The sequence below is a fragment of the Patella vulgata genome, chromosome 1 (genome assembly GCF_932274485.2).
Source record: "Patella vulgata chromosome 1, xgPatVulg1.2, whole genome shotgun sequence".
In the NCBI taxonomy this organism is placed as follows: domain Eukaryota; kingdom Metazoa; phylum Mollusca; class Gastropoda; family Patellidae; genus Patella; species Patella vulgata.
In genome coordinates, this window is record NC_065879.2 from 75740231 (window position 1) to 75767607 (window position 27377).

Genomic DNA, 27377 nt, shown 5'->3' on the forward strand with positions numbered 1-27377 from the left:
AGCTAGAATAAATCTATTTTCTTTCCTTTCCACTCAGCTTTGTCGGAAATATCACGCGAACAAATGAATTAAGAAATGTCATGAATTCTTTTAATGTAGAAAATTGCCATGTTCATGAAATCCTCTGTCCTTGGTAAACTCATATAGTTTGCTTTATTTTTTCCAAAATAATTGATTGCTTTTTTTGTTTTATAACAATATTTCGTTTCGGTTCTTTTCATCTCGAATTTTGGTCTATCGTTAAGTAAGACTTGAACTTTAGGTCTTCGTAGAATAAATACTCAAATGAACGGTAAAAAAGACTGGATAAACCAAAATCAAAATCATGGCTACCAAAAATGACGTTTCAGCCGTCTCCGGAGATAAAAAGTATGAAAACAAGGTTAAAGATGAAGCTGAATGGACAAGTTTTGTGCACGATGGAAAAAATAACAATGGGCCACACCCAGCATACGATTACAGTCAAATCCAACCCCATCTAAGATACAGGAACGCCAGGGAGTATGCCCAAGCTCTTCAGCCATGGCTTCACAATTATCGACGTTTATCACAGATGAATGCAATTTGTTCAATGATGCCGATGTATAATATGTCTTGTATGGGAGGTGGTAATGCAGCAGGCAATGGATGGGATAGTTCTATATTCAGATCTACTGGTACAACTAATGACAGTAATGCCTCCTACAATAACACACAACCTGCTACACCATCCAACAATGTTCATTCCAATGATACATCAGCCCCAGGCAAGTCTATTTATTATGGCCTATCATCAGTTTTGTCTATGATAGATTTATAATACTACTAAATCAGCGACCATTACAAACAACAATGAATCCTTGAAAAAAATGTTTACGCTGTATGTTCGCAAAAATGATTTACCCTAGATAACAAATCTTATAGTCTCAACCCTCTGTGTTTCGAGATAAGAGTTACCAATAATACATCAGCCCCAGGCAAGTCTATTTATTATGGCCTATCATCAGTTTTGTCTATGATAGATTTATAATACTACTAAATCAGCGACCATTACAAACAACAATGAATCCTTGAAAAAAATGTTTACGCTGTATGTTCGCAAAAATGATTTACCCTACATGTAGATAACAAATCTTATAGTCTCAACCCTCTGTGTTTCGAGATAAGAGTTGATGCTATTGACTTAAACGTAGCACATGCGGGAGCGATTCGCACCCGGCATTTGTAAACAAAATTGACAATAGTTTTAGTCAAAACAACGATTGATTATTGTTATTTATAATATTTCTGCCACACACCCAACTGCAATTAAGCATATAATCCTACCTGAAACGGGTACATATCGTCGTTTTTAAAATCCAGGCGTTAAGCTGTTACTAAGACCGCCATCTTTTTAAACGATACGCTGTCATCGTGAAGGCGGGGCTTAATATAGGGCTACCAGCCAATCAAAAGGGGAATCTAAAGCACTGTAACTATGAATGGATTTCGATGGCGGTGAATGTCAGACAAAAACAACGCGCCATTAATTTAAACGTGAATATTTGGAGTTTGGCGACAGTTGTGCCACTACACTGGCCTCTGTAAGTTTAATTAATCATAATAGCATAAACTTATCTTATTTTAAAGATGTTACATGCATTAATAAAGAAACTGAGTTTGCCACTTGGAACTAAAGGCATCCAATCGTAGCTAGATTTACCCATATTCACAATTATTTCAACTCAGAATGATTTTGGTACCGGCATCGATATTTGAAAATATTCTGTTCTTTATGAGGAATAGTCATTTTTAATTTAAAAACGTAGGATATATGAATCATTACAGCATTAATTGTTAAAAAAAAATATATTTGTATGCACCCATTTTGAAATGGGGTCGTACATTGTCATCACTTTACCTGTCCATCATAAATACAATCATAGCTTTTTTTTAAAAAGAAATTTTATTTGCATATTACATTGTACATGTATAGTATTGTCCATTAAGCGCAGCATATACATACATCAATGAGTGGACTATGACCATGTATACAAAGATTATTTGATGTTGAATAATACTCTGATATTATGATTAAAAGAGGAAGAAACAACTTAAAATGATAACAATAATATAGTAAACATCTGTTTTATTTTTTCAGTAAATGGAGTTTTATATCGTGTACCAACATTCTGGAGAAGAGTAGCAGCAGAGTTGATAGATTTCACTCTCTTATTTTATATAAAACTCCTTGTTACACTGTTTGTTATGAAAAGATGGGGCCATATGTAAGTTGTTTTCTAGCCTCTTTTTTCTAGATCAGCCCATCATTGTGTTCATGTATATTCACTGTTAACCTGACTATTTCTACTACAAGATTGCACATACATACATCTTTGTTTAATTAATTAAGACTTTATGCATGACATGATCCTGTTCTGTTTGTTGCTCTGGTCTTCCAGCTATCAGATTATTTCTATACCTTATGATTACAATATAACATTAATCTCTGTATATTCTATACCATTAACATTAAATACGCTTGTCAATTATATAAAATTCAGTTCAATCTGATGGATATTGATATTAAAATAGTTCAGTTTAAGAGGTAGCACAGCTGTTAATACATGTATGTTATGTTAGCTGAAAATTTATTGAAAATTCCCAGACTATACAAGGTATGTTTTGAGCTTGGGAAATGCTTCTCTGGTTTTTCTGGTGCAGTTTACCCTTGTCAGTGGTGCAGGATGGTGTGTCTGACAAGGATAGTTTATACATGTAGTTGTTCATTGACATGTGCCACACATAAAAGAACCCTTGATAGTTAGAAATTGAAATAAGAGTAGGCCGTAGTGTTGCTGTTCTTTCTTCATTAGCCTAGTCGGTTCAGTCAGAAAAGTAGGATGTTAAACCTCATTTAATTTTATTTTGACGTGGGTAACCGGGGCTAGTTATTTTCTTGTAGATATTTCTGGTTTGCTCAGTACCTAACTTCATGTTAGTTTCAGAAACTAATTTTAATTTAAACCAGGATAATGATTATTCTTTAACTTACCGGCATAGGCGTACGAGCTGGGGGGGGGGGGCAGGGGGGGGGGCGCCCCCCCCCCCCCATTTTGGGCACCAAATGCTGGGAAAATTTGGGCACACAGTTGTATAAAAAAAAGATATTGTGTTCTTGAATGTGTCCAATTTAACAGCGAATTTATTATTATTATGTAACATACTAAGAAACAAACTACATTTTTTGGGCACCAACCACCACCGCCCCCCCCCCCCCCCAGTCAAAATTTCCCTGTACGCATATGCTTACCGGTACATGTACCCATTTAGATTTTAAACTTTAATGTAAATGAGGACAAATGGCTTATAACATAATTCTGCAAATGTATGATTGATTTTTCTGTGTGACTTGTTTTGAATTTAACAATCTATATAAAATTATGTAAGCACCACAGTATGTTTTTGTTATCTTATTTCAGGTATGATTCTATAGATTATCAGGAACTATTTACCATGGAGGAAATGGATTATGATAAAGCCTTCGCTATAACCTCAGAGGTCATCGCCATGGAAATTATCAACAGATTGTTAATAACAATATTTGAGGTACATTGTACATACACATTGTAGTTTACTTAGTATCAACAATCAAGTTATTAAAACTTCCTTCTTTTAGGTTGGTTTTAAATCACTGCGATTTTAATCAAAATTTCAAGCAGATAGAGCTTTTAAGAAGCAGTATTTTTTTTTTTGATAGGATTGATTACGTACTCTAGCTTTAACACTTTACAATACAGGGTAGGGTATGGTGGGGTCTAGTGGTTTAACGGGTGTTCGTGAAATCACAAGGTCTGTCATTGAATCAAGTGGCATGGGTTCGATTCCATGCTTGAGCGTGATAAAGAGTTGGCTCGTCTGTCAAACCTTGCAGGTTTTCTGCGGGTCCTATGGTTTCCACCAACTGCGAAAGACTGATACGCATAAGCAAATTATTGAAATAATATTGAACCATATGTTAGTCCCGAGATGACCTAGTTTGTGTTGAGTGGACATTAAACCCAATTTCTCGACTCTATCACTTTAAAATACAGATTACACTATCACACATGTACATCTCTATTAAATTGTTGTCTGTTTTGTTCTCTTTCCTGGCCCATTTTTATTAGCCTTGTCAGTGCACAAGAGTAGGATATTAAACCCCTGTTTCATTCATTCATTGTTTATCCTGATCAATATAAGAAGCATCATATTTTCAGATAAGCTTTAGGGTTCTAAATTACCCGTGATTGGCATATTGTATTAACTAAATTTAAATTGACAGCAACACCAGTTTTTTTAATGCTATTATTTTTTCAGACATTATGTTTACGGCATGGTATAGGAACTGTGGGAGGAGCTACACCTGGTAAAAGACTTCTGGGATTGAAATTGATATCAGGGGAACAGATTGTAGACCAGGGGAACGGAACAGTTCTTGTTTCACCTGCTACTGATGTCGGTTGGCTTTGGTAAGTTGTAGATGACATCTTGTCATGTATTCTGTCAAGAGTCGTCAGCAATTTTTTTTTTAATATATTACTTTACATACCACAGACATACGCAGAAAAAGGAAAGCTTTGTATATTTGATTGCATCACATTTAATGTGGACATATATTTCTGTCGCCTGCGGCCATTGTCAGTTGGTCTGCCAAACTTTTCATTTGAAAACAGGGCAAATGATTTATAGAAATAACTTTTCAAAATTCTCTGATCCTAAATATGGAACAATTTTTTTTGCAGACTTTCAAGGTATATTTTGACATTTTGAGCTGGTGATTGAAATGAAATGGATTTTTAAAAACTTAGTCTTGGTGTTATTGTTTGTTTATGCAGGGGTAAGGCGAGGTGGGGGTGGGTGGCCGAAAGGTTAGCGCGTGGCGTGGTTTGGATTTCCTGGTAGTACGTGACAAGGAGTAGGGTCGCGTGTCCAACCTCGTGGGTTTTCTCTGGATCCTCTGGTTTCCTGCTACTGCTAAAGACCCCTACGTGCAATCGAATTTTTGAAATAATCACTCGCTCTCGCTTAAAACCTTTTATTAAACCCATGCCCTGCTTAATGATTTTAGTACCGTTTACATGTAATCCTTTTATTATTTTATTTTTATATTTCAGTGCATTTGTTCGATCATCCATAAAGAATTTCACCATCGCCTTTTTCCTGCCAGCTTGCCTCACCCTCTTTTTTCATAGTCATAATCGTACAGTGTATGATGTCATCACTAAAACTATTGTTGTACAGAATGTTGAACCCGAACACAGATAGACCCTCATTGTACTGGACATCAGCAGATATAGACTCTTTTATCCACCCTTACATGTACATGTATATAACAGACCCTTTGATATTTACATTAAAATGAATATATGCAAAGATATAATCATTATTTTTCTGGTTATAGTATATTTAAATTCATATATACATTTTCTATATGGGTATTCAAATTACTCTGGACAATTACCAAATGCCAGATTTGATATTTACGGTGATTCTAGAATTAAATGAGAAATCCTGAACATGAATAGTATTAGTTAAAGTGTGGAAGGCTCTTATCATTCTTTATTCTAATGAATCATATATACTCTTCAAAAAAAGTAGGGGATCACGTGGCTAAGTGGGTAAGACGCTAGCTCGCTAGCCTGGAGGTCGGGTGTTCGATCCCTGCATTGGCCGAGAAAGTTCATCCAGATTTTCCGGCGTGGTTCCCCCTTGTCAGTGATGCAGGACGGAGGGCCTGACAAGGATAGCTGTCTAGTCCTTCGGATGAGACGAAAAACCGAGGTCCCGTGTATACATTGGAATGCACGTAAAAGATCCCTTGGCAGTTGGAATTCGATATAAGAGTAGGCCGTAGTGCCGCTGTCCGGGCAAAATTTCCCTCATAGCACACTGTATGGCGTATGCCCGTCTTCATTAGCCCAGGTTAGGAGCAGAATAGTAGGACGTTAAACTCCATTTCATTTCATTTCATTTCATTTTCAAAAAAAGTAGGGGATATTCAGAAACAATACAAAACTGCGGAAATGCACTGCTGTTTTGATTAGGGGTAACCAGTGTATGTTAATAACAGGCCAATTGCCTACACATGAACATAAACAGTTCATATGGGCGGCTTATCTGACGGCCCCATTTCACTCGCAAAGAGATACACTGTCAAAAGTGAAAATGGACGTTTTTGATTTTTGTCTTAATAATGAGTAATTGCTCCACCAATCCTCAGACAATCAGCAATTCGTCGTGGCATGCTCCTAATCAACCGTCCAATCACGATTTGGGGCAATCTGACCCACTCCACTTGCAGTGCCACGGCCAATTCTTGCAGTGTTGTCGGTTGTACTTTTAGAATAAAACCAGTGATAGTTTCCAATAAAATTGCGCTATGTTAATGTGTTTCCCAATGCCAATTTAAGATTTTAAGACTTCCTACCACTAATGAAATGTTGTTATGAAAATACAAGTTATTGCATGCATGAATTTTTAAATAACTTGACTTGCAACAATCTGATTAAAACACAGATCCTATTTCGTTTTCAATACTTCAAAATTTCGTTTTACTTGACTTTACTAAAGTGGGATCTGTAAGAGTTGTGAGGAATTAGCCAATGAAACGGTTTGTTGCAGCGAGTTCTTGGCGTGCGATTCACGAAACTGTGGGTATCCTACTAGAAACATCAACGCTGATTGGTTAATCCAATGTCAGATGTCATAGGGTTAAAAGCTGATGGTATGAACCCTGAAGTAATCTCCCACTACAACTGGTCAGATCTTCATGTAGTAAAGACCATATAGATCTGTATTTTGATCAAAAATCATAATTTCAAATGGAACAAAATATAGATCTGTATTTTAATTAATAATCATAATTTCAAATTTATATCCATCATTGGCTGTTTTCAGGAATTTCATGTTCATATACTTTAATCAAGGCTTTGCTTCCATATTTTGCCAATCAGTCACTTTTTTGATGTATTTCGTTAGTCATGGATGATATTTTCATGTGGACGTATATTGTTGTCGCCCCTGTTCGTCCCTCCGTTCACATTTTGTTTGTAGTTACTCTACAGGTCACAATTTTGTTTGTAGTTACTCTACAGGTCACAATTTTGACAAAACTTGAAATATAGATTTATCTCCAAAAGATCTTGGTTCCTTTCGATATTTGCTCATATTGGACCGTAACTACCTGAATTATGGCCTCTGATCATAATTTTTAGCTTGTGGCAACTCTAGCGTTCACAATTTTTGTCCAATTTTGATGAAACATAAAATACATGTTTATATCCCAAAGATCTTGGTTCCTTTCGATATTCGTGCATATCAGACAATAACTTCCTGGATTATGACTCCTGATTGTACAAAAAATAACATAATTTTTAGTTTGTGGATCCTCTAGAGGTCACAATTTTTATTCGATTTTAAAAACCGTTTAAATATATCACTGCTCCACCATAATGAAGGTTGGAGTTAAAATTTCTGGAAAATCAAACGACACTGCCCGACAAAATGGCTGCTCCTTGGAAGCAAATTGTGTAAAAGTATGTAATATGAAGGTTGTGGACCCTCTAGAGTTTTGCAAATTTTGTCTGATTTTGATGAAACTTAAAATATATGTTTATATTCCAAATATCTCATTCCCTTTCGATATTCCGACTTTAATTTCAAGTATAATGGTCCCTGATTGTACGAAAAATCACGTTTTTGTTTCAGCTTGTTCTCTATCCATCTCTTGCAAAATGTGGGCGTATCTTGCCTGGCAGCTGCTGGTTTCCAGATAATATGACAACTTTTAGCATTATCCAAATTTTAATATATATATTTAAGTGTTTTTAAACATAAAACATATCCATCTCTTGCAAAATGTGGGCGTATCTTGCCTGGCAGCTGCTGGTTTCCAGATAATATGACAACTTTTAGCATTATCCAAATTTTAATATATATATTTAAGTGTTTTTAAACATAAAAGTTATAAATTTTATCTGTATTTGTTGTGTTTTAAGGTTAAATTCTTTGAAATTTTAATTCACTAAGTTCTCCAGTTGGTCAATTTCACTGCCACAGCTGTCAAATATGATTGACTTGAGAGCCCTGCTATTATATCATACCAGTCATTTTTTTGTATTTTGACCATGTATAAGTTTATTATATTATAACATTAATACTTATAATTCTTTGATTTTTGTCATCATAATACAAATAGCAACCTGGAAATAACAGATGATTTAGGAAAACCAATTAGCAATGCATAGAAGAAACAATACAAATTGACATATTTCTGAGATAACATCAAAAATTTAAATGGAATAGTCAGAAGAATTACCAGAGCCTTAAAGACCAAAGTTCAAATGTGGTACTGTTGCCAAAAATTAATACACCAGAGTAGAAGTAAATTCTTCATGTACAAATTCACGCCACAAATTTATATCTTATCTTGATTTTAAGGCCATATTAAAAAAATATTTTGAATTTTAGATAATCCTGCGACATTGCATGTTTTTTTACTCTCAAATAACCGACTATTTTCTTCTGATTAGTGCGGTCCTCCTGCACTTACTAATAAAGTAAATCTATATAAAAAATTTGAATGAATCCATAAGCCCCGTTTACACTTGGCCGTGATAAGCGTGTCGTTCTGGGCACGGTACCAGGCCGCGATAAATTTCAAGAAATTGACCTGTGTATATTAGGCCTACTCTAAAATAACCGGTCTCAGAACCGTGCCAAGCACGCCAAATGTGGAACTCTTCACAGAAAAGTTAATTTCAGAACCGATGACAGAACTGTCAAAGTTTGCAGGGAAAAAAGGTCAAGGTTCGTTTCGAGCATGTGCAGTTATCCGTACTGAAACCGTGCTCAAACCGGATAGCGTTTACACTAAGAAAATTTAACCACGCCGCGCCTGGTACCGTGCTGAGACCAGCTCATTTCAGTGGGCCAGATTGGCACGGTACTCAGTACGGCACGCTTATGTTTGACCTGTTTACACTACAAAAAAATTAACCGTGCCGTGCCAGCTTCAAATTTGTAATGTAAACGGGGTTAATGACTCATTTATCATAAATGAGACTGGATAATCATATATTTCTATAAAAAACAACTTAGCCAAGTAGTGATCCATTGACAAAATAAAAACCTCCCTCCCGCTTCAAATGTTTGCTAAGGATTGTCTGAGATCCAAAATATTTTTTTTTTGTATGGCCTAAATGTATTCAATTGTTTGACTTTTAAATGTCTATTTATTCAGATCAAATACATGTTGTATTTCTTTAATAATCTTCTCTCAATCAAACTAAAATGGAGGAAGTTATTAATGGAAGAAGATGTGATTTTGTCTTTATTTTATTTTTAAAATATTTTCAAATTTGAATGTTATAAATAAATGTTGCATTATTGTTACCAAATCTGTTTTTATTCTTTTGTCTTTAAAATTCGAAATATGTGATGAAAAAATCTTGATCTGAAAGTGATAGAAAGGGGGGAAGAGTCTATATAACAGTGTAATTCAATCCTTGAAAATAATTCATAATATAAGTCCGCGGACAACAAACTTGACAGGACTGTGTAGTGATCAAATATTTAATCCAGTATGCGTTTCCGGCGACATGTCCCTTATCTGCTGGTGAGAGGATATCTTACAAATTAAAAAAAGTCTGTGCATTACCATGTTTTTATTAAGTACCGGTACAGTATGAATAAAAAAAAGGAAATGTACAAGCCTTTTCTATTTTCCTTGGTTTAGGGCCTTTTCTATTTTTCACTTTTTTATACGCCCACATTTTCATGTGGATGTATTTTGTTGTCGCCCCTGTCCGTCCGGACGTCCACAATTTGTTTGTGGACTCTTTACAGGTCACAATTCTTGTCCGATTTTGACGAAACTTGAAATATAGATTTATCCCCAAAAGATCTCGGCTGCTTTCAATATTGGCATGTATTGGATCGAAACTTCATGGATTATGGCTCCTGTTTGTATGAAAAATCACGTTTTTAGCTTGTGGACCCTATAGAGGTCACAATTTTTATCCTATTTTGTCGAAACTTGAAATATAAGTTTATAACCCAAAGATCTCAGTTCCTTTCGATATTCGCGCATATCGGGCTGTAACTTCCTGAATTATGGCCCCAGATTATACGGAAAATCGCCTTTTTTAGCTTGTGGTCCCTCTGGAGGTCACAATTATTATCCGATTTAAAAAAAACATTTAATTATATCATCGTTACACTGTAATGAAGGTTGTGTTCGAATTTCGTGAAAGTCGGACCAAAATTGCCGGACAAAATGGCCGCCGCTTGTACGCGAATAGTGTAAAAATATGGTATATCAAGGTTGTGGACCCTGGAGAGGTCGCAATTTTAATTCGATTTTGATGAAACTTGAAATGTATATTTATAACCTAAAGATCTTGGTTCCTTTCTATATTTGTGCATATCGAATTGTAAATTCATGAATTATGGCCCTTGATTGTAGGAAAAATCACTTTCTTTTTAGCTTGTTCTCTCTCCATCTCTCGAAAATGTGGGCGTATCCTGCCTGGCAGCCGCTGGTCTCTTATCTAGTAACAGCCAATGTTTTTTTGAATTGTCAGGTCAGATAGTCTCATTTAACAACTTTTCAAGTTGAAAATCATTGGTCTTCCCCTTTAACATCATAATGACTGGGTCTGTTTCCTTTTCAGCCCCTTATATAACTACTGCAGTTTCCTGCACACCAAGGAAGTTCCTTGAAGAAATGGGAAACTGATCCACAGCTTAGATGAATAAAAACAAAAATTACTTGATATATTTAAATTAAAAGATTTATTATGATTAAAGTGTTTTTTTTTATTAAAGCATGAAGTAACAACAGATAATTAAAATAATTAACATTTAAAAATGGAATAAAAATATGAAAACGATGGTGGTTGTGGTGAGAAAGAATTATGATGCTTTGCCTAGATCTATCTTTTTTTGTATAGCTCGAGCTGAATGATATATCATTGAATCTATTAAACCAGCAACTGAAAAGAAAAAATATATACACAGGTTTAGAACACTGAAGGGTGTTGGGTATGAGGCGTGTAGAATACTCTCAATATTTCTTAGCAGATGTACAACCACTACTGATATTCTTTTAAGTGGTATGCCAATGTGCATAGAACAAGGATTGTGTCATTTTAATGGCAAAATAACCAGAGCTCCACATGCATGGGTCATTTAAATTTGAAATGAAATGGGGTTTAAGTCCTACTTTTCTGTTCCGGCTGGGCTAATGAAGACGGGCATATGGCAAGCAGTGTGCTATGAGTGGGATTTTGCCTGGACAGCAGCACTATGGCCTACTCTTAATTCATATTCCAACTGTCAAGGGTTCTTTTACGTGCATGCGAATGTATACACATGGAGGTGTTTTTTCATCCTATCCAAATGATTGCCAGGTCCTCTCTCCTACATCAGAAACATGGGAACCACGTCAAAAAAATTCTGATACTTTCTTTGGCCAACACCGGGATCGAACCAGGGACCTCCAGGTTTGCCGAGCCAACATCTTTCTCACTAAGGGCACGGTGGCTTCTCAAATTTGACAGAACAGAGCTACTTTGATTTACTGTTTGATACCATCAATTATATTATGTCAATTGTCGTGTCTTCATTGTATGTTTTAATTTGCCCAAGCAACTCCGGTTTGGTCAAAACTTCTCACCTGTAAAAACACCTCCTATTATTGCACAAACACCCGTTAAAAAATGCATAAAAGATCTGAAACAAAGGGAGATAACACTTTACTTTAGCTGATAATTATTATCCCAGTTTTTATTATTGGCAAAACAAAAATCCTGTTAAAATAATTCGCCAATTCTTTGCTGTGTTTAATTGCAATTTAACACTCTACTTTTGCTATAACCAGCCTGGACAAACATGCAGCTTCTTGACCAGGATATAGTTTTAGAGGGCCTGATCTCCCCCATTTAACCTATAAACTATGATAGTTTTGATCAATAACTTTAAAGCTATTTCGGACTGTTCATTATGAAGTCACCCCCTCAGAAATAGTTTTTTTAGATCTCTTATAAACCTATTTGATAATCAAGGGTATAGTAGGATGGAATGTGATGATTGTCATGTGATAGATTAGCCATGTACATGGTCATGATCATAAAATGATGAAATTATGATTGTCATGATCATCTGTGAAAAATGCTTACAGAAATAACAATGTTTGAAATGTAAAAACATCCATAGGTCGCACATGGACTGACTCCAAAATCATAAATGGTAAATTAACATAAATTGCATATATGATGCATTATAATCAATTTATCTGCATGCTTGGCTGACTTACCTTTGTTTTTCAGTATATTTTACCATCATAGGAGATAGCTCATACATAAAAAATATTCCAGGGAGACCACTCTCTCCCATACCACTTGATATAATTTTAGAATGTTTTGTTACTGAAAACTGATTGGTATATACTGTCTGGAAAGAAAAAGAAGAGAAGAAAATGAAATGAAATGGGGTTTAAGGTCCAACTGTTATGGTCCAACTGGGCTAATGAAGACAGGCATACGCCATACAGTGTGCTATGAGGGAAATTTTGCCCTGACAGCAGTGCTACAGACTACTCTTAAATCAAATACCATGCGCCAAGGGATCAGAAAAAGAAATGTAATGAAATGGGGTTTAACATCCTACTGTTCTGTGTTATTTTCATATTACATGTGTATAGGGATAGACAGTAATGGTGAGAGGCTAGTCCAATCAGAACCCTTACTACAGTAAAATGAAATGAAATGGGGTTTAACGTCATACTGTTCTGCTTCGACTGGGCTAATGAAGATGAGCATACGTCATACAGTGTGCTATGATGGAAATTTTTCCTGGGCAGTGGCATAATGGCTTACTCTAATATTGAATTCCAAATGCCAAGGGATCTGCCAATGTATACACAGGACCTCGTTTTTTTTGTCCCATCCGAATGACACAGCTGTCCTTGTCAGGCCCTCTGACCTGCACCACTGACACGGGGAAACCACGCCTGAAAATCAAGATGAACTTTCTCGGCCAATGCAGGAATCGAACACCCGACCTCCAGACTAGTGTTCCAGCGTCTTAGTCTTACTGACTGCGACTCCCTTGACTGTGACTCCCTTTACTGTATATAGTAAATAGGGCCAGATTAGATATTTAATTATCACAAAGTATGAAAAACAGAAAAATTTCCTTACCATTCCTTTTAAATCTGTATATGTTGTTGGGACTATTTTTATAAAATACTGATACATCATTTGGGCTGCAAAAGGCAAAAAGAATAAAATTCTAACATGAAAAACGAAAGTAGAATAGAAACAGGAAGTAAAATAAAAGTAGACAGGAAATCGGCTACACCCGAATTGTGGGATACCAAGCATGGCTGACAAAATTGCATGAATGAAGGACACCGACGAAATTTTATGTTAGTCTGTGTGAAAAAAGCATAACAAGGTCAGTATATGTTCGAATTATGAAATTAAAACAAAAGCCAGTAGTTTGGTGTAGTAACAGGTCTAAATGACATTAAAAATATGCCAAGGATAATGCGTGAAAACCCTCACCTCAAGCAAGGACTCACTACTCCTGGGGACATGGCCATTGCGGCCCATGGCTTTTATTTTCTTTTTTAATAATTTTTATACATGTACACCCACATTGAAATGTGGTCGTATATTGTTCTCGCCCCCATCCGTCGGTCCGGCGTCCACAATTGCTTGTGGGCGCTCTAGAGGCTAAAGTTAATATCCGATTGACTTTAAATTTATACACACTAAGTTACAGGCACAGTTAAGGTCATCAGACGAAGAAGCTTATCGATTTGCAGCGATTTTCGATAATTACTGCCAGAGTTATGACCCTTGATCACCTTGAAATATCTAGTTGCCGTTCCAGAGGGCAAAGGTAATATCCTATTGAGTCTAAATTTATACACAGTGTTTAAGGTCATGAGATGAAGAATCCTATTGATTTTCTGCAATTTTCGATATAATTACTACCAGAGTTATGGCCCATGAACACTTTGAAAAATCTTGTGGTTGCTCTAGAAGCTAAAGTTAATATAAATTGTTTAAGGTCATGAGACAGACAATCGAAACAAATTCTAATGATTTCTGATAATTACTTCATGGGTTATTACTCGTAATCAGATTTTCATGTGTTGTAAATGTTCTTATTACTGACAAAAGAAAAAATATGCGACTTAGCTGCTATGGGTGTATGTTTCATTAGCTGGCTTGGTCTTTTGGTAACTGGACTTGGTTGTTAAGGTTAGTGGGCCTACCACTTGTGATAACCATTATAGAAAATGTGAAAGGGGTGAAAGGAACTGCTGTATAAACTGTGTTAAAATGTTTCATACAGTGTAGGCATGCTTGTCATACAATGGAAATGGAGTTTATTAGTAATAATATGGGTGGTAATTATTGGGTGGCCGTCCTGCCAAAATTTGCATCTACTAATCTAAATGTGTACATAGTAAATGTATCTATCCAAGCTGGGATTCCTAGACTAGGCTAGAACCAAACTGCATTTCCATACAGATTGCCCATACATTAATTCATACATGTATGCCAAAAATCCTCAATATACTATTAGTAAATTAAAGACTTTATTGACAATTATTGATGGCATTAGGCTCTGTATAACATGTATTTTTATCTGACATGGGTGTTTGCTAGACATCGGGTCCATATTGCAGTTCTAAGAAAGAAAAAAACAACAGATTCTTTGGAGAGCTTTAGGCCTACTAGTTGCCTGTTTTTTCTATGAATTCATGATCAGCTGATACTCAAAGGGTTTTGATTAAAGTGATAGTCTCTGTAATATTGTATGTATGTTTCAGTGAAAAGAAATTAAAATGCCTGCTCCCCCACCATCTGCCTATAACAGAGGAGGAGGTCCCTCATGTTTTGATCGTGTTAAAATGGGCTTCACCATGGGTTTTTGTGTTGGATTGGCTTCTGGAGCTTTATTTGGTGGTTTCTCTGCGTTGAGGTAAGATAAGACTGTTGTTATTGTTGTAAATAATCTCATTTAACTTTCTCGTATTTAGATACATTGTACTACTTCGGTGGGCCCCAAAAAGTGCTTGCAGGTGGCATAAATCAAAGAATTGCATTAGTAAACAGATGAGAGACATCGATATTACACCATTTAGTTGCAGGTGTCAGATGATCCTTTGACAAAAAAAAACCCAACCTGTCCTGCATATTTTTTGGAAGGGTTATAAATGTCAGAAAACCAGAATAACTTTTTTTTTTGTTTGTATGACCTGCTAAAACAGCTTATGGTATATTTATAGGTATGGTATACGAGGTCGGGAGTTGATACAAACAGTGGGTAAAACTATGCTACAGGGTGGCGGAACATTTGGTACGTTTATGGCAATTGGTACTGGAATCAGATGCTAAAGGTCTACAATGGATACGTGTTTGGACATTAAAAACTTTAATAAATTCTCTTTTCACAAAGTCAAATTAAATACATTGAGGACATCAGAGACTCAAAGAGTCAGTTCTTGAAACTTGACTTTCGGTTTAAGACACAAGACTGTGATTGACCAATGATAAGAAGTGATCCTCTCTATAAAAGTTTGGATGAATTTGTTTTGTAATAATAAAATGTATTAATGTGAAGATTTTGTGAGGGTTGATTGACAAACTTTGTTGTCAAAAAGAATAATACCTACATTTTAATTATCTATTTGTAATTCATTTATATTGTTATTTTGATAGAAAGAACCATAATGGCTCCAAGTAAAACAGTCTTATGTTCAACATATTCTACATTTATTCCTGAATAACTACCTGTATTTACATGTAGCAGTGTTCAGTGAATACATCGTAAGTGTATGTTTATCTCTATAGACTGTTTATTAATGAAATACTGTAATATTCTAAATCTTGGCATTGTATTATTGTGAAGATCAGTTGGTAGTCATTTATTAATAATAATAAAATTTATTTAGTTTCATAAATTGTTGTAATTTGTTCAATAAGTTGTATATAAAATGCTCACATTAGAATTTGACTTTTGTTTCTACAGTACATGTATGGAAAGAAATGAAATGGGGTTCAACATCCTACTCTTCTACTCCAACTGGGCTAATGAAGACAGGCATATGTCATTCAGTATGCTATGAGGGAAATTTACCCTAGCCCGGACAGTGGCACTACAGCCTACCTCTTTATCAAATTCCAATGCCAGGGGATCTTTTACATGCACGCCAATGTGTACACGGTGCCTGAGCTTTTTTCACCATCTGAACACCAAGACAGTTGTCCTGTCAGACCCTCTGTCCTGCACCACTAACAAGGGCAAACCTCGCCATAAAATTCTGATGAAATTTCTCGTCCAACACCAGGATCAATCTAGCAGCCCCCAGGCTAGCGAGCCAGTGCCTTACTCACTGAGCCACTGTGGATTCTGTATGTAGATTTGTGTTTCAACTATTGGGGAACATCCTGAATTTTTTTGTGTATTTTTTTAAAATGAAAGGACCATGAAACAATGATGGTACAAATGTATCCTCCTCATTGATAGAATATAATTTTCCTTCCTTTGTGTTATTATATAAGGAACTTATTTAAAAACGTTAAAGAAAGTACCAAGATGTGTTTTCGTCCTCCCTTGTAAAGTCTACTTTTCAACCACATTCCCGGAGTTTAATTTGATAATTTAAAGTATCATTTTTTTAGAGCAATTACGATCATGTGATGATTACCTTCTAAGGCGACTTACCAAATTTACAAGTAGCTTTTCTGATAACTAAAAAAAATGGATTGTGACCAAATGGAACTGACCATCTACTACATGTGTTGGCACGTATCCCATTAAAGATATATTCATTTTATAATTTGTATAGTAATTAGGTTACCATTGAGTCCATGACATAAGTTTTGAAGAGCGCAAGTGTCATGGAAACTCTTGTTGCTAAATGCATAACATCTTATACTTTATACATAAAGATCTTGAATTAAGCTACCTGTCATCTCTTCATAATGTTGACTACCTCATTCATTCATGTGGTTGACAGATTAAAATATTTATATTAATTACAAACTAGTTGATGTTCGACTATGAGAGGATGCAGTCTAATTACATGTCTGCGTATAAGTTTATATAGCGAAAGAGAAATGGGGTTTAACGTCCACTGGACACAAACTAGGTCATTTCGGGACTAACATATGGTTCAATTTTATTTCAATAATTCGCTTGCGCGTAGGGGTCTTTAGCAATTGGAGGACCCAGAGAAAACCCACAAGGTAGGACAGGCGGCCCTACTCTTGTCACGTACAACCGTGGATTCGAAACCATGCCAGTTGACTTAATGACAGACCTTATGATACAACGTGCACACGCTAACCATTCGGCCATCTAACCCCTCGTATAGTTTATATATCTGTACTATACTATGTACAAATGAGTAATATCCTTATCCTTTAATTCTAATTCAGGAGCAATAACTTTTCAGAAAACATTCACAATCAATTGGAATCATAATTAGCGTAATAAAAGTATTCCAGAGTCTTTTCTGAAAATCCGGCTCAAACTTAAATCTGTAGAGTGAGTATTAATATGTTAATGTAAGTTTATAAACACTCGCTTATATCATGGGCAACAACTCTGGAACTCCATTTTCAAAAATGCTCAAAATCAAAAATCAACATTAGACCATCTTGGTCCCATTATTAATTATTCCTTAAAATATGATCAAATACATTTAAAGCAGAAATTATAGAAGATTAGATAAGGAGCTGGCAGTTCTTGCTATAATAGTTAAAAAATAGATAATGTTAATGGAATAAGTTCAAAATTTCAGTAAAATTACTTCACTTTGAACCGAGAAATCCTCATTTTAATAAGACTGTAGTTCTTAATTGTTATTGCTACCGTTTTTACGTTTTTACAATAAAGAAAGTCTCGATAATCCATTTTTACGGTTAATCATCAACCACCATTGAACTGCAGATCAGATTTAAATCTGTTAAAAATCTCGACTATACAATGGCATCTATAGTTGAATATGGTCTTGGTAAGTTAATTAATGTCTAATTAAAAATTCATATAAGAAAGACCTGCAATAGGCAGATATAACTCTTGCATAATGCCTATAACTTTGGAATCACATGTACTTTTTTGAAAATGCTCAAAATTGATATTCACCTTATTTCTAAAAATCTGATGAATTGAGTTAAGTATCAGCCAGGGGCCATAACTCTGGAACTAGTTTTGAACTGTGTAGAGTAAGTACGGGTAAAATAAGTTTGGATCTGCTTTTGTGAAAACCTTTTCTACAGACATATGTCTTTTTTTAAAGGAACTTTTATCATATTGAATTGGACGTGAATATAAACAATTTTTGATATATAAAGATTGACTGATTCATACTTTTAAAAGTGTAATATGATAAAAATTGTGATTTGTATTTAATTACAGAAAGACAATAACTAATTGAACCACAGTTTATAACTACCTTGTTCTGCATCAAGCTTGAGACCATCTAGAGGATTAACTATGCCTGGATAATCTTGACCAAATGATAAATGATTTATACGATGGGATAAATTAAACTGAAAATAAAACACCAAACATATTGATTAATCAACATAAAATTAATTGTATGTTTCTCAGGCACAACCAGCCCCTCAGAAATATCCATTTGATCCAAACATGAGTCAGTACAGCACTAAATGCTCTTCAAAACCCCACAATGGTACAACCCTTTCACAACAATTTGATAAAGTACCAAACTAAAATGAATGCCAAGATGAATTCAGATACTTGAACCAACTATAAGCTAATTGACAAGTGGTATCAGTGTTCCAGAAAGGATAAGTTTAAGAAACATATAATCTTTATTAGATGGATTTTTATCTTAACTTATGATTCATAGAATATATTTACTATAATACCAAATTCAATTTGAGTTTTAATGTATAATATAAACAATGTTAAAGAGAATTTAGTTTATAAAGTCAGAATAATATGATAAATTTCTATTTAAAGTCAAAGATACTAACTTACTTTTTGTCCACCAAAAGCTTGTAAATCATGAACTGAAACAGATATAATAACATTAACAAGGATATTAATGTATGCATTATATTGACAAGAGCGCTAAAACATTAAAACAGGTGTTAAATTTATCCAGAATGAAATGGGGTTTTACGTCCTACTGTTCTGCTCCGACTGGGCTAATGTAGACAGGTTTAATTTATCCAATAACATTATTATTACACTAGCACTTCATTATTATGGTGTAATAATGTTTAGTAGTTTCCACTTGGAGGGCTTGACCAATTGGTAAAATACGGAAAAGATATTCAACAAATATGCCAATCCATTTTAAAGGGTGTATGGCTCTATTCTTTGGAACCTTAAATTGGTCTAAAAGGTCATAATATACAATTTATGAATGTATATTCAATTCTTAAAAAAAGTATTGTAATTTGTAATCAATTATGTTTGGTGAAATATGTAAACAGTCCAAATTAAAGAGTAGTCATTTACACCTGCTTAATCCATTTTACACGTTTTTTATCATTTCGTCGGTTGTGAATCAATTGTTACTTATTACTTTCAAGGGCATGGATTTGTCATAACTTTGGGGGGGGGGGGGGGCAGACGAAACCTGGAACATTTCATTACCAAACGAAATAAATAATTACGAACAGTTTACTGTACCAGTGTTATTTCGATGAAGGCTGTAACTAGGGGTAATATGATGACAATATGGAAAAATTGACTACCTACATCAAAGCTGCATAAATATTAATTGTTCATGAAGTTAAGTGAATCGTCCAAAGACATTCGTTGTACGATCAGGACTGTTCTCTTTGAATATCTTTGCGACATGAAGGGGGTCATTATGCACCGCACACGCCATCAAGTGTTTCAGTCGGTTTTGCGTCATGGACTTGCGCAGCCAAGTTTTGATACGGCGCAGAGTGCTGAAGGATCGCTCGGCTGAGCAGGAACTAGCAGGGTTCAGCAGTGTGAGATGAGAAGAGCTTCGACAGAATGAAACATCTGCCTCACTTCATGTGACATAATGAGGAACGCTTCATGCACAAGTGAAAAAAGATTTGGCCGAAAACGTGGCGCTTGAAGAATGGCAATTCTTGTTCCAAGTACCGATTCAGTTCCAGATACGTAGAAACAAGCTCACCATCATGTGGATATAAACCTGAAAATCTGTCCTGGCGATCAAAATAATGGGGGGGGACAGAGACCTATTCGCCCCCCCCCCTTAGAATCGGAAGGGGGGTACATGTCCCCCCCCCCCTCCCGTTTCCAACTAAATCCACGCCAATGATTACTTTTGCATTGTCTTGTAGGATTTTATAATGTTCATGGTGCCTTAAATATTGGATAGTAACCCCATATTTTAAAAGCAAGATAACAACATCAATATTGATTGAAATGGCCCAATAATGAATTTTAATTCCGTGTTTTTAATTTCGAATATCATGGAAAATACGAGTTGGTGGTAAGCTCCTTTAAATTTCAATTTAAGAATCATGCAAATCTTTTTAGTGGTTTTCAAGGAGATTAACACCTTAAGCTAGGGCAGAGCTTGGATTTGTGATAATTAATTGAGTTTTAAGATTATTATTCAAAATTAGTTGACTTTCAGATTACCATTTAAAATTAAATACATTTATATTCTTTTAAAATGTGCCTGTTGACACAAAGATAGTCTGTTGACACAAAGATAGTCTGTTGACACAAAGACAGTCTGTTGACACAAACAGTCTGTTGACACAAAGACAGTCTGTTGAAACAAAGACAGTCTGTTGAAACAAAGACAACCATAATAAACCTACCATGAACATGATGTTGTTGAAAGCTTTTTCCAGGAGCAAAATGAAAATTGCCAGCAACCTGAAATTATTTTTGGATAAGTTTTCATTTTCTACAAGAATATGCGATCAAACGTAGAGATAGAAATCATGCCAGGTCATGAAAATCTATCTATGATCCTGTCTACAATAATTGGATTGAAAAGGAATTATGTGCCAGACACTTCAAACAAACAACTTATATATGGACATTGTAAGTTAAATAATAACAGGACTAACAAATCAAGTGAATGGGTCTGGGGTTGGTCGAAACCATTCACTGCACAGTACAGTGATACAGCTTTCACAGCAAGGGAGGAAACCCATTAAATGAAAAGGTAGCATTTCCAAATCATTATATTAATCTAGATTTCAGTTTAGTACAGATCTGTTCAATTTGTAGAAATGAGGCAATCCCAAAACACAAGGGAAGTAATCAATTGTGTTAAAGTGTTTAAAAAAATATATCGAGAATCAGAAATATGTATTAGATAGAGATAAAGTCAATTAAAAAAAAAAGAATATGTGACTGTGGAATCTTACCTTATTTACTTCTAAATAACCATAAACTTTACAGCCTTCATCTTTTTGTGCCTTCATCTTCTCGGTCCAACCTTCACGATTACATTGTTCTATAGATTCTGGATTATTAAATGCCCAACCTTTCTTTCTATATGCTTCTCGTACATTTTCACATGTATTACAGCATCTGTAATAATAACACAAATCAAATAATTTCCCAGTGTAAAATTTTACTCACTATATAATTGTGGAAACAAGATAACAGAAGGGCTAATGTTGATCACATCAATATTAAATCCATCAATTTTTAAAGCATCTAGCAATCAATTTGTTTATTACTCTGCTTAACTTGAGCAGAAATGGATACAAAGGGATAAAGTACAAAATCATGTTCTTTGAGACCTCAGGTACCAAATTGCCAACTTATTTTGGCCATGGGGATCACGTGGCTAAGTGGGTAAGACGCTGGCTTGCTAGCCTGGAGGTCGGGTGTTCGATCCCTGCATTGGCCGAGAAAGTTTATCCAGATTTTCCAGCGTGGTTCCCCCTTGTCAGTGATGCAGGACGGAGGGCCTGACAAGGACAGCTGCCTAGTCCTTCGGATGAGATGAAAAAACCGAGGTCCTGTGTATACATTGGAATGCACGTAAAAGATCCCTTGGCAGTTGGAATTCGATATAAGAGTAGGCGATAGTGCCGCTGCCCGGGCAAAATTTTCCTTAAAGCACACTGTATGGCGTATGACTGTCTTCATTAGCCCAGTATAGGAGCATAACAGTAGGGCGTTAAAGCCCATTTCATTTCATTTCATTTATTTTGGCCAAAACTGTTTGCTACTTGTATCATCACAAAGAGGATATAACAGCCAATATTGACTCAAGTGTCATGTTTACCTAACTGTTATTTAAAGTTTGGTATAAAATTTACATTCAACTTTAGAATTTGGTATGAATTAAGGCTGGTAAGATAATGAAGGAACAGAAACATCCACTTTTTAAAAAAAATCTTATACAAACCCTGTGTAAGGGCCATTTGGGTTACTTTTCACAATGAAGATGTACCCAGTAATTCATTTAAAGATTCTTACTTTAATTCTTCTGTTTCAGCCCCATAACAACTTTCACATCTAGCTGGATCTAAAGGTTTAGTTACTACCTACAATTGAACAAAACTTATTAACATCAGGTTCGAGGTGAAGGCCTGAGTTTTTAATCAACTTATAACGACTCTTCTCCCTCTCAAGACATGGCAGACATGTTGTTATTACCCCCTCCCCCCATTTTCTATTGCAATTTCAGATGAATCATGAGAATGACCTGTGGACAACTGTAAGAGCAGAAATCGGTTACAAAACATAAAAAGAAAACCATGCCCAATCATGTGACTTGATTGAGGGAGAATCCATTTTTAGCTTGTATTTGTCATTAGTCGCAGTCCATTTATCATACATGTACATGTAGTTATACCCTCACATTTGTTCTTGGGTGTTTTTCATGGAATCCAGTATCTTTCTAGCAAGATTAAGTGTCTCTACTTTCAAAATATACCAAAATAACCATACTTTTATAGGAAATAACTACCAGATAAATACCTTTGTGGGAATGTATCTTTTAAGATTTTTGTTAATTTAAATGAATCTTTTGTTAAATAAAATCACCAGAAAATATAGCACTGGTAGGCAAAAAATATACCCACATACACATTCAACTATATACTCCTACATAAAGTGTAAATGTATAAACATGTTTTAAAACTTTACCTCAACAAGTTTTTGGGATGGATCTCCTAAATCTGAAATATAAAGAGATGATTAACAATAACAGAAATAAGAAATGAAATGAGGTTTAATTTACTACTTTTCTGCTCCAATTGGGCTAATGAAGCTGTGTCATATGCCATACAGTGTGCTATGAGGGAAAGTTCTATTAATTTAATAAAGTATTAAAAGAGGTGGCGATGATTTTAGAAAATATTTCAGATTTGTTTATAAAATCCACTATTAGTTATATTTCTATAATTTCCAATTGACAAACATGTACCACATGTGCTAGTTCTGGTTTCACCAGTGATATCATGAAAGCAATCTTTTATTTAGAGTGGTGTTTGAATGAAGGTGTCTAGAAAATATATTCTAGTACGGTACCTATACATTTTTGTATCATCGTTATCTAGTGTTAGGAGTTAGAAAAAGATGGAAAATCTCCTAAAAAAATTAAAATAATATATGCCCACCTGGTTTTTCTGGCGTTTCTGAAATTGCTACACCATTATTATCTATTCTTTGTTTTAACAAATGATGATCAACATCAATCTGTTGTTCTCCTGATACATCCATAGCATCTATACTTAAATCTAGAGATGAGAAAATAAATCTATACTTAAATCTAGAGATCAAGAAACAAATCTATACCTGAATCTGGAGATGGTAAAAACAAATCGATATTTAAAATCTACAGATGCAAAAATAAATCTAACCTGAAGGAGGTAAACCTCTTTCATTCAGGTTAAAATAAAATATTGAATATGGATATCAACCATGTTGTTGTGATTAGTAATAAGGAAAGCTCTATATATATTAGTTTCGAAAGATTAAGCTGTTTCAACTTAAACTGTCAACCACAAAAGCAGCTACAGTATACACATATATATAACATTGGCAGCACTTGTTTTATCCTAAATCCAGCATCGGATTAAATTAAAAGCTTTTCAAAACTTTCAGCAAATTTTTTTTATACTTACAAGCACATGGCATTTTAGGAAATGTTGCGTCTATGTTTATTTTTAACTTCTGACCACGTGTGGTGTCAACAAATAATTCTGGATGGATTTCTTTTGTTAAATAATAATTCATCTCAGATACAAACAGTATTACCATAATTAAGCCACTAATAATAGTCACTGAAAATATATAAAACCTGAATTTTACAAAAAAAAAAAAATCTGTTCAGCTCAGTATTCAAAAAACATCACTAGATAATTAATTGATTAACAATTCATTGGGATGCCAGTCATACCACTGTACTTTAGAGATAAAAAGGGCATTAATGAAATGCTTTGGAAATCATTAATTTTTAAATAGAGCGATAGAGAAATGAGGTTTAACGTCCACTGGACACAAACTAGGTGATTTCGGGGGATAACATATGGTTCAATTTTATTTCAATAATTCGCTTGCATGTTGGGGTCTTTAGCAGTGGGAGGAAACCGGAGGACCCGGAGAAAACCCACGAGGCTGAACAGACGACCCTACTTGTCTTTCATGCACAACCGGAGTATCGAAACGACGTGCTAACCATTTGGCCATCCAACTCAAAATTTTTTAATAGATGTCAATGTATCAGTAGCCTGTAGTGTGACATATCATGCAAAGATTCAAATTTGATTAATTAATGCCAATCTGATTAAAACACATTTTAAGGCTCAAGTACCGGTAATCATAAATTTTTTTATTGGTTTAGAAGGGGTCAAGCGAATGCTCATGAAAATACCATATTTAAATTGTAAGTTAACTGCATGTAGGACATTGCTTCGATCTTTGATACTGGTAATAACTATAAGTTCTAAGTTTAATGTTCTTCTGAATAGATTTGAAAATACATTTTCTTGGGGGAGAGTGATAATGCATCTTCATGAAGTTGGTGTAAAATACCTGTTTGCCAACCAGACTTCCATATTTGGTCATTTATTTAGTTTAAAATGAAAGATCAAATCCCTAGGCCTAGCTCCAACTCTATCCTGGAATTTCATTTCATAGAATGTGGTGAAATTCAAAAGAAATGAAATGAAATGGGGTTTAAAGTCCTACTGTTCTGCTCCGAACTGGGCTAATGAAGACGGGCATACGCCATACAGTGTGCTATGAGGGAAATTTTGCCCGGGCAGCTGCACTATCGCCTACTCTTATATCGAATTCCAACTGCCAAGGGATCTTTTACGTGCATTCCAATGTATACACGGGACCACGGTTTATCGTTTCATCCGAAGGACTAGACAGCTGTCCTTGTCAGACCCTCCGTCCTGTATCACTGACAAGGGGGAACCACGCCGGAACTGGATGAACTTTCTCGGCCAAAGCTGGGATCGAACACCCGACCTCCAGGCTAGCGAGCCAGCGTCTTACCCACTTAGCCACGTGATCCCCGAAATTCAAAAGAATCAAAAGAAGATATTTGGCACAACCAACCATTTTAAAACCATGGCTAGCGACACCACACAGGGCTGTCAAATTTTGGGCATCTTCATTAATACAATTTATTTAAGATTTCGCCACTCTCACCTTTTGACTTTATTTAGATAGGCCTAATACTATTTAATTTTATTTTTAAATTCTTTACCTGCAGCTCCACCAAAGGTTTTCACTCTAAAATCTTCTAATGTTTTTGGATAAGCGTCAAATTGACGAATCCTCTCAAATAATTCTTTAGCAGACATTCTGGAGATTAATAAGATCCAGATCTATTATATTTTCTTACGAGATAATTATTGGTGTAAATTCATAGACGAATCAAATTCTTCTGCGTGTCGCCATTAATGTACATCAACTTCCGTAAAGCCTTCTGCACAGGCGTACTATACCATTTCTGACTTTATGTTGAAGAGTTCCTTTGTTGGTAAACAAAACGAAAGAAGACACGTGGTTTTGGTTTTTGTTTACTAATATTCATTACGTACTTTAGGGTATCCCATTATTTATAATAGACAATGCAGGATAACAAATGAAATGAAATGAAATGGGGTTTAACGTCCTATTTATAATAGACAATGCAGGATAACAAATGAAATGAAATGAAATGGGGTTTAACGTCCTACTGTTCTGCTCCTATACTGGGCTAATGAACGATGGGTGGAGGCACATTAAGTATATATTTTCAGGGCGTCAAGTGGTCTAGCTTATGTACATTAATGAGCTAAACCTTATAAGGTCCATGATCTTTTCCATAATATGGAAAATTAAAAACACGAATTACAATACGCTAAAAGTCCATATCGATCAATAATGATGTTATTATCGTACTGTGTAAATATAGGATCCTAAATATCCAATATTTAAGACATAATAAACATTTTATAAATAGTAGGCCTACGTACAAGTCGATCGGGTATTCTGTGGTTTCGGAAGCCATTTGTAACACGACACAGTGTGGAAATAATTAGGAATGGATGATTCACAAACGACATAATAATTAAAAAAAAAAACGTGAACGATGGTCCAAGCAGGCGTAACAAACCATCACAGGCAAATATAGGATAATCTAAAGCACACACGTTAGCCCCCCCCCCCCAACACCAAGTCCAGATTAATAAAGAAAGAGCGTATAGTTATCCATACTCTGTGTAGGTACCGACGGAGGGTGTGGTGTGGTTATGACTCTGCACTCTGGACTCATCGACTCAAAATGTTCCGGGTTTGAATCCCTGCGTGTCCAAAGAATAACTATAGAACAATTGGGATTTTGAAGCCCGATCCCCGTTTGAAAGTAGTGAAGCCTACGGAACGTGTGTTGAGTTGTTTGGATGGGACGATAAAATCGAGGCGTGCAAATTAACAGTGCACGTAAAAGATCACCAGGTAGTAATTAGAATTCGAAGAGTAGGCTGCGCCCCCCCCCCCTTAAAAAGAAATGGATACAGGTCTCGTAACGACCGAATCGTGGTGTATACAGTTTACTAGTAATGTCAGTTTTACTTTCAACGTCTCTGTTATTGGCAACTGGCTTCGAAGTGCAATCAGTAAGTTAGCCTAATATACTAATAAGGACACATTGATTGGCCAGTATGAGTTCACGCGCTTAAAATAAAATTAGAGTTTGCGGACAGCCGTAGTCCCCCCCCCCCCCCCAATTCGGCCATCCGTTTTTCGGGCACATATACATCAGAGAATGGGGAACATTAAGTTGTTTTTTGCCAAATTTAAAATACAAACCTATATTTCGTTTCGTTTTTTTTTACTTTCGATGGCGTACACTACATGAAGATTTGACCGGTTGTACTGGAAGGTCGTGTCAG

General features: G+C 35.4%; 2 protein-coding genes across 3 annotated transcripts; one reads left to right on the top strand and one right to left on the bottom strand.

Annotated features, from left to right (window-relative positions):
* Window positions 1-293: 293 nt before the first annotated feature.
* Window positions 294-10856, top strand: LOC126808724 (protein FAM8A1). 2 transcript variants are annotated; one of them, XM_056099248.1, is made up of 6 exons: window positions 294-725; window positions 936-956; window positions 2120-2246; window positions 3441-3567; window positions 4318-4469; window positions 5115-10856. In XM_056099248.1, exons 1-6 carry the CDS (start codon window positions 326-328, stop codon window positions 5263-5265), a joined length of 978 nt encoding a protein of 325 aa, XP_055955223.1. In that variant the 5' UTR covers window positions 294-325; the 3' UTR covers window positions 5266-10856. The 2 variants fall into 2 exon arrangements, with proteins under 2 accessions (XP_055955223.1, XP_050389612.2); XM_050533655.2 differs by lacking the exon at window positions 936-956 and having other exon boundaries at window positions 294-746.
* On the bottom strand, window positions 10776-25941 carry LOC126808720 (endoplasmic reticulum-Golgi intermediate compartment protein 3). Its single transcript, XM_050533649.2, has 13 exons — window positions 25706-25941; window positions 24111-24269; window positions 23604-23723; window positions 23131-23162; window positions 22459-22526; window positions 21393-21558; window positions 20835-20892; window positions 19033-19064; window positions 18482-18578; window positions 13203-13267; window positions 12317-12453; window positions 11678-11733; window positions 10776-10994 (listed from the first exon to the last, which is right to left on the bottom strand). The coding sequence occupies exons 1-13, from the start codon at window positions 25800-25802 to the stop codon at window positions 10915-10917; spliced, it is 1167 nt and encodes a 388-aa protein (XP_050389606.1). The 5' UTR covers window positions 25803-25941; the 3' UTR covers window positions 10776-10914.
* Between the last annotated feature and the right edge of the window lie 1436 nt (window positions 25942-27377).